Here is an 8,955-nt window from a genome sequence, read left to right as displayed (position 1 = left end):
TACACATATATATATATATATATATATATACACATATATATATATATATACATATATATACATACATATACTACCGTTCAAAAGTTTGGGGTCACATTGAAATGTCCTTATTTTTGAAGGAAAAGCACTGTACTTTTCAATGAAGATAACTTTAAACTAGTCCTAACTTTAAACAAATGCACTCTATACATTGCTAATGTGGTAAATGACTATTCTAGCTGCAAATGCCTGGTTTTTTGTGCAAAATCTACAAAGGTGAATAGAGGCCCATTTCCAGCAACTATCACTCCAGTGTTCTAATGGTACAATTTGTTTGCTCATTGGCTCAGAAGGCTAATTGATGATTAGAAAACCCTTGTGCAATCATGTTCACACATCTGAAAACAGTCTAGCTCGTTACAGAAGCTACAAAACTGACCTTCCTGTGAGCAGATTGAGTTTCTGGAGCATCACATTTGTGGGGTCAATTAAACGCTCAAAATGGCCAGAAAAAGAGAACTTTCATCTGAAACTCGACAGTCTATTCTTGTTCTTAGAAATGAAGGCTATTCCATGCGAGAAATTGCTAAGAAATTGAAGATTTCCTACAACGGTGTGTACTACTCCCTTCAGAGGACAGCACAAACAGGCTCTAACCAGAGTAGAAAAAGAAGTGGGAGGCCGCGTTGCACAACTAAGCAAGAAGATAAGCACATTAGAGTCTCTAGTTTGAGAAACAGACGCCTCACAGGTACCCAACTGGCATCTTCATTAAATAGTACCCGCAAAACACCAGTGTCAACATCTACAGTGAAGAGGCGGCTGCGGGATTTTGGGCTTCAGGGCAGAGTGGCAAAGAAAAAGCCATATCTGAGACTGGCCAATAAAAGAAAAAGATTAAGATGGGCAAAAGAACACAGACATTGGACAGAGGAAGACTGGAAAAAAGTGTTGTGGACGGATGAATCCAAGTTTGAGGTGTTTGGATCACAAAGAAGAACGTTTGTGAGACGCAGAACAAATGAAAAGATGCTGGAAGAATGCCTGACGCCATCTGTTAAGCATGGTGGAGGTAATGTGATGGTCTGGGGTTGCTTTGGTGCTGGTAAGGTGGGAGATTTGTACAGGGTAAAAGGGATTCTGAATAAGGAAGGCTATCACTCCATTTTGCAACGCCATGCCATACCCAGTGGACAGCGCTTGATTGGAACCAATTTCATCCTACAACAGGACAATGACCCTAAACACACCTCCAAATTGTGCAAGAACTATTTACAGCAGAAGCAGGCAGCTGGTATTCTATCGGTAATGGAGTGGCCAGCGCAGTCACCAGATCTGAACCCCATTGAGCTGTTGTGGGAGCAGCTTGACCGTATGGTACGCCAGAAGTGCCCATCCAACCAATCCAACTTGTGGGAGATGCTTCTAGAAGCGTGGGGTGCAATTTCACAAGCTTACCTCAACAAATTAACAGCTAGAATGTCAAAGGTGTGCAATGCTGTAATTGCTGCAAAAGGAGGATTCTTTGACGAAAGCAAAGTTTGATGTAAAAACAATGTTATTTCAAATACAAATCATTATTTCTAACCTTGTCAATGTCTTGACTCTATTTTCTATTCATTTCACAACGCATGGTGGTGAATAAGTGTGACTTTTCATGGAAAACACAAAATTGTTTGGGTGACCCCAAACTTTTGAACGGTAGTGTATATATATACATATATACATATATATATACATATATATATATATATACACACACATATTATATATATTTATATATATATATATATACACATACACACACACACACACACACACACACACATATATATATATACATACATACATACACACACACATGGAAGTTGAAGTAATAAATGTCCTAAACTGCTCAGAAATGTGAGAAATTTGCCAAATGTGCTTCCAGAATAAAGTAAACAAATGGAAAGAGATCTGATTAGTACAGTGAATGTGTATATTATATACACACACATTCTCTCTCTCTCTATATATATATATATATATATATATATATATATATATATATATATATATATATATATATATATATATATATATATATATATATATATATATATATATACATATACATATATATATATATATATACATACATATACATACATATATATACACACACACACACACACACACACACGTTTGTCATATGGAAGTTGAAGTGACAAATGTTATAATGTTCTGCAATGTTGGCCTTTTAGTAAATATACACAAATCGTATTGGCCCATTATAACTACCAAACTAAAGTAAGATGTGATGAAAGAACATTACCAGGATACCCGGGACGTGTAAGAACTGTACAGCGTTATTCTCTATTAATCTGACACATACCGGAGTTCCAAAGGTCGGCTTGGACTTAAAGGGGTATTCCAGTAATAATGGTCTGATCGGTGGGGTCCGACCACTGGGACCTCTTCAGGTAGTTTTCCCCTATATAGTAGATTCGGGTTAATGCCACATTACAGGAATATCCCTTTAAGTAGAGCATCCGTCCTTATGGAGACCAAGAAGGCAGACCCCCGCGATCAGCCAGTTGTCAGGCCAAATATCAGAAGTGATGGAGTAACCCCGTCCCACCTGTCTCCGGATCCTCGGTCTTTCCATGGTCTTGGCTCAGCGGTGGGAACGAATATCCCTTCTCAATGACCATTTCATGAACATGCACCCCTGAAATACAAAATAGCAAGAAAATGGGTACAAAGTCCATAAAAACTGGATTTTTGGTATAACTTACCGTAAAATCTCTTTCTAGACACGTTCACTGGAGGACACAGCAAGACCTTGGGTATAGCTGCAGCCACTAGGAGGCGACACTAAGCAAAGAAAAAGTTAGTCCCTCCTGCCAGCACTGAACCAAATGTACGTAAGCGGTAGGAGAGAGCGGCGCCTGACGCCGAGCCATACAGACTATAAGTAGAGCGATAGTTCTAGGGAGAGAGTCCGGCCGGATGGAGGGACGCCTTAGAACAGACGTCAGCGCCAGTAACGGGTGGGCACTGTGTCCCCCAATGAACGCGACGAGACAGGTTTCACGGTAAGTTATACCAAAAACCCCGTTTTCTCGTCCGTATCATTGGGGGACACAGCAAGACCTTGGGGCGTTCCAGAGCAGGACCCAAGGGGGAGGGGCCAGAAAACAATCATGGAACCAGCCTGCTGATCCCATTGGGCGCTAATGAGCGCCATCTCCATCGCGGACAGATACTAGCGCTTGCTATCCCTTGTTAGACATAAAGATATGAAGGCTTAACGCGTTTCTATTCTAGGAAGGAAGCCATGGTTGGTGGTCTACAAAACAGTTGCTTACAGGAGCTAGCGAACAGAAGAGAGTACTGCGGGCTTGTAGTCCGTTACTGCCATGGAGGAGGCAAACTACTCCTGAGAGAAGCGGACGCCTGGTCTGGGCTAACACCGACCCTTCATCTGCCTGCTGTTGGATGCCAAGGCTACAAGGGCTGCAATGTGGCATCAAGCCCGGCACCGCATGGTGCGACTGGCATATGGCAGAGGACGAGGTCTAATGACTGAAAAACAAAGGAACTAAGATGGTAACTCGAAGGCAGGAGACCTGTGGAAACCGGACGGAACGCAAGGAGCCTAAGTGTGTGGGGGGCGGACCGTGCCGGAGAAGAACAAGGTTCATGATGCTACTAGTGGAAGAGCCCTAGTCCATCTAGTTGGGACGGCTCCCGGAAGAATGGGATGTCATTTCAGACACATACATACACACCGGAGGCTACAGAGCCCCGCACCGGAGGCTACAGAGCCCCGCACCGGAGGCTACAGAGCCCCGCACCGGAGGCTACAGAGCCCCGCACCGGAGGCTACAGAGCCCCGCACCGGAGGCTACAGAGCCCCGCACCGGAGGCTACAGAGCCCCGCACCGGAGGCTACAGAGCCCCGCACCGGAGGCTACAGAGCCCCGCACCGGAGGCTACAGAGCCCCGCACCGGAGGCTACAGAGCCCCGCACCGGAGGCTACAGAGCCCCGCACCGGAGGCTACAGAGCCCCGCACCGGAGGCTACAGAGCCCCGCACCGGAGGCTACAGAGCCCCGCCTCTCAGCACGCAGCAAGCATTAGTTAGTACTGTGCGGATGAAAACCTGACCCCGTGCTTGTAAAGGAAAGTAACACGGGGAGCGTACTTGTTATACGCCCCGGCATTGTACTAGCTCTAGACATTACTGGTAGTAACGGGTTGTGTACACTGTTTCACGGAGCCGCCCGCCTTGGGTCGTTGGTACGCTGCGTAGTAAGTGGGTTTAGACCTTACTACGGTAGGCCAACAGTAACTGTCAGGCAGGGCAGCAGGGGGCGCCTCGGAGATAACAGTACAGTGTAAGAGCAGAGGGCCCCCTTTGTACCATACGACATAAGGGACTGTGTCACCCAGATCCCCTAGAATCTAGTACAGAGGGAGATGCTGAGTGGGATCCACATACATAAATAGTCTTGTCAAACCGTTTATGAGAGATGGTGACAACCCAACTCCTGGGATGGTAATGTCAGGATGCACAGACTGCCGCAGAACAGAGTTATTCTAACCAGTATGCAATGGGATCTAAGACCCCCAGACATCTCATCCGGAATGGAACTAAGACCCCCAGACATCTCATCCTGAATGGATCTCAGTTGCTGAACCTCTTCCACTCTTCTGGTTTCTCTCACTGCCTTGAGGAGTTCCTCCTAGGAGGTTCTAGCTCACGGGGGTCGATCAGCTGGAGTAGAGGAAAGGTTGGAGATGCAAGCCACGTTTATTGGAAGAGTCAACTCCCGTACGGTCCAAACGCCCTGGGCTGTGAGCTTCTGCAGCATACCCCACCCCAGCCGAGAAGGCCGACGTCCGTAGTGAGTACCTGCCAGTGGAGAGTCAGGAAGGAGCGCCACAGGTGGAACTGTAGGGAGTCCAGCCAGAGAAGGGAGATGGTGAGTGAGATGGATCCGATGATAGATTCCGCTGATCTGTCCCACCAAGAGAATGGCATGAAACTGGCCAAATGGAATTGCCTGGAAGGATCAGACCATCATCCCCAGCACTCATGCAATGATGGATGGTCACAGAAGTCTAAGACTGCAGGGAGCATGCCGGCCCCTGAAGACGTTATTTCTGTGGTGGATGTAGGATCTGAGCATGCACCGCATCGAAGGAAAGACTGAAAAAGTCCAGATGATGCGACAGCACAAGGGAAAACTTGAGATGGTTGATGATCCACCTGAACCGAGACAGAGTGTCCAGTGTGATGTGTAGACTTCTCAGAATTGACCGACAAAGGCCCTGGGGCTGGAGCGACGAAAGGAACAAAACGGATGCCGTTTCCTCTGTGCAGATCTTGCAAACACCACTTCTTCACTCAGTCCTCTGCGGATGAAGGGAGCTGGAATGTGTCTCGAGCAAGCAGATATAGCCCATTCTTGGGATCTGTCATAGGAAGAGTCATGCATGCAAAATCATCATCGTCAGACAAGGTAGTGCGGTCCAGACGGTCTATGATGCGGTGGACATTGTAGTATGGTCTGATACGGCCTAAGATGGAGCGCGGCCATTCGGCAGATGATGGGGGTCGGGCAGGAGGAGTGCCTGTAGGTGGTTCATCGGCTGCCCGAATTAATGGAAGACAGTTGGGGCACAAAGGCTTAGACTGTCATGGAAATGTGGTATGACAGCGAGTGCACGTAAAATGTGTGGCCCTGGATGTGCCTCATCAGGAGCTTTCAGACATGGTGCCAAAGGACTGTGTACTAGTCAATGGTATGGTGCCCCTGCTATGGAGCAATAGAGGAGGGGAGATGGCCACCAGGCAGTGCTACCCAGTCTGGAGCTATTCTGGACTGCTGATGGGCAAGGAGCAGGTCAGGCGCACCACTGCTCCCAGCACGCTGCAGAACACATGTTATGGTGCAGATGGGAAGAACAGCAGGACCTGAAGGCAGGATCTGTGAGCAGAGGAAAGACTTCTGGCGCTGAGGGGGGAATGAAAGAAGGGCAGTAAGCCCTCCTCCGCCATAGCAAACCCTTATTGGGTAAATAGGGCAGGAAGGCCTCCTGTTTGGGGCCATCCTACCGGACGTGTCCCATGCCAGGCCGGGGCCAAGAGTAGGGCCTGAAGGCAGAGAAGCATCGCAGCTGTCCGTGACGATACCCATGAGAGAAGCCCTCCCGCTGCCTGACGTGGGTGCCGTGCTGCCCAAGTACCAAACTCCTCTCAGGTAAATACATGGCATTTCACAAGAGCCCCTTCCATCCTGTGATGTACATAATGGGCCAGTAGGGTGTTAGTGGTACTATCTGCCACTGGTTCCTGTGGTCCCCCTTTGGTCTTCCCAGCAGGTTTCCACACTCTTTGGACTACCAATGCACACTGAGTGCTGGGGGTGCATCCATAGACGCTGCTCTGATTGGTCAGTGTTCCTCACATGAGCGGTGATGGCCAATCAGAGCAACGTGAAGTGCAGGAGACCAAAGACTACTGACACAGGGGTACCGGTTCATGACAGGGACAAGGCCACCATCTTGGAGGATAGAATAGGGGCAACACAAACCGGAGGATCCCTAAAGGACAGCACAAAGGAAGAGTGCCAAGAAATATCACTTCCCACCCCCAACCTTCTGGTCCCGGAGGGTCGCTTTAAGGCTTTGTTCTTGAACTTCGTGCAAAGCCTCAGGCGCAAAACCCATGGCAAAATAGTGCAGCACGCTGTGCTATTATAGCTGGAAAACTGCAGACGGCAGGGAGGAGCCCTCATAGACCCCACTGCAGACGGCAGGGAGGAGCCCTCATAGACCCCACTGCAGACGGCAGGGAGGAGCCCTCATAGACCCCACTGCAGACGGCAGGGAGGAGCCCTCATAGACCCCACTGCAGACGGCAGGGAGGAGCCCTCATAGACCCCACTGCAGACGGCAGGGAGGAGCCCTCATAGATCCCACTGCAGACGGCATGAAGGAGCCCTCATAGACCCCACTGCAGACGGCATGAAGGAGCCCTCATAGACCCCACTGCAGACGGCATGAAGGAGCCCTCATAGACCCCACTGCAGACGGCATGAAGGAGCCCTTATACACCCCACTGCAGACGACATGGAGGACCCCTTATAGACCCCAATGCAGATTGCAGGGTCCACCAGATGCCATTTCTACCTGGCATGTGCATGTAATTTCCATTGTAAACTCAGGTATCATGTGAACGAAGCCTAAAAGCTACAGCCGGGCATCAGAAACAGAGCAGAAGCTGCAGGCCCTCCTCCCGCATGATCTGCAAACGATGGCTTGTGCAAAGTGTTCCTCAGGAGCTTCACAAGCTTCCTTTACAAGGGTGTGATGGGTTGAAAAGGCGATTCTGCTGCTACTCAACAACCCTTACACTTACAGCACTGCCCTAGCAGAACCATAACGCCTTGTCCTCCTCGCCCAAGCACAGCTCAGGACAATCAGTAGGAGGGCTGACAGCCCCCACGCGAATTTATCTTCATGCAACTTCAAATGGCACCCACCTGAATCAAGTAAGGTCACAGCGACTGCGTATCGCGGAAGCTCCTCTTGTATAACGTCAATGATGCGGACTAACAGCTTCTGCCCAAGGAGAAGACCCTTCACTTCTACCAGGCATTCCGGGGACCAGCCGAAAGGAGGAGCGGCGACGTGTGCCAGAGAGCAATGCAAGGCCTAAAGAACACACAGAGAAAATGGTTTTATAGGAAGAACGGGGACACTGATGGCCCGGACCCCCAGCGGCGGACCCCCAGCGGCAGACCCCGACTCACGCAAGGAGGAAGCAGCACTAGATCTTTATCCATTACTTGCACATTGTCCAGGGAGACGGTTTCTGTATTTCCATAGTCCAGATACAGAACCTGCGCGGTTTTTATGTTCGCCTCCACGTTGTACACCAGCGCTCTGTACCATTGCTGGGAAGAGAATAAAGGCGCACTTATAAAACAAGGTTTTTGCATTCACCGCAAAACCTCTTTGTCCGTTCATTGGGGAAAAGAGCTGAAGATGTGGTTATAGACGCGGCCACTAGGAGGCGGACACTACCAGGAAACATGGTGCCCTCCTACTAGCTATACCCTCCTGCAGGCACCAAGCGAACCCGCTTGTATGCCAGCAGTACGAGCACCAAGTAGCACACAAAAACAGTTAGTATAATCAAAAACAGACTCTGGTACTCACTGTGAAGTCTCTTTCTCCTCTCTTCCATTGGGGGCACAGCTCTAGACCATGGGATATAGCTACTGGTCACTTGGAGGCGGCACTAAGCAGAAAAGCATTAGCCCCGCCTACTCGCTATATCCCTCCAGCCGGCACTCGGCTAACCAGTTTTGTAGCAAGCAGTAGGAACCGCCAGCAGGCGCTACAGACAAAAAAACCATGTATGTACAAAAGGAAAGCGACAACAGAAGGAGGAGATGCCACTTTGTAAAAGTGCCCTGTCTTACCTTTTTCCACTTTCTATGATATTACAGGATATAGACATCAGGTGACCAGCGGGTTGGTGATCCGGGGCTTACAGTCAGATAGGAACTATCAGAGGTTGGTCCAGGGATTATTCTGACTGCTGTTATGGAGTCGGGAAGGAATTTTTCCCCCGAATGGACTAATTGGCTTCTGCCTCATTGGGTTTTTTTTGCCTTCCTCTGCACCAACAAGGAGGGTGTAAACAGGCTGAACTGGATGGACATTGTCTTCATTCAGCCTAACATACTATGTTACTTTGTATATGGGATGTCCAAACGCAGTTCCCGTTTAGGGTGGGAACTCAAGGACACATGCCGTCAGCTGATGGCAGTCCGCAGAACTCTGCGCCTCAGAGTGGTGGCTGCAGACACTAATGTATCGACCCGGTAAAATTTGGAAAATGTGTGCAAGGAGGAGCAAGTGGCGGCCTAACACTCTTGGGTTGCAGAAGCCCTATTCTGAACAGCCCATGATGTC

General features: G+C 48.9%; 1 protein-coding gene across 1 annotated transcript in view; it reads right to left on the bottom strand.

Annotated features, from left to right (window-relative positions):
* The window catches only part of TDRD1 (tudor domain containing 1), a 68,817-nt gene that overhangs the window by 37,787 nt on the left and 22,075 nt on the right, over positions 1-8,955 (bottom strand). Inside the window, exons 3-5 of the mRNA XM_066601481.1 lie at positions 7,785-7,928; positions 7,515-7,686; positions 2,600-2,689 (exon numbers count right to left, since the gene is read on the bottom strand). Coding sequence (XP_066457578.1) covers positions 2,600-2,689; positions 7,515-7,686; positions 7,785-7,928 — 406 coding nt within the window. The remainder of the gene's footprint in view (positions 1-2,599; positions 2,690-7,514; positions 7,687-7,784; positions 7,929-8,955) is intronic.

The sequence above is a fragment of the Eleutherodactylus coqui genome, chromosome 4 (assembly GCF_035609145.1).
Source record: "Eleutherodactylus coqui strain aEleCoq1 chromosome 4, aEleCoq1.hap1, whole genome shotgun sequence".
Taxonomy (NCBI): Eukaryota; Metazoa; Chordata; class Amphibia; order Anura; family Eleutherodactylidae; genus Eleutherodactylus; species Eleutherodactylus coqui.
Note: the sequence above shows the minus strand (reverse complement) of the source record. Positions and strands in the feature narration are given on the sequence as shown.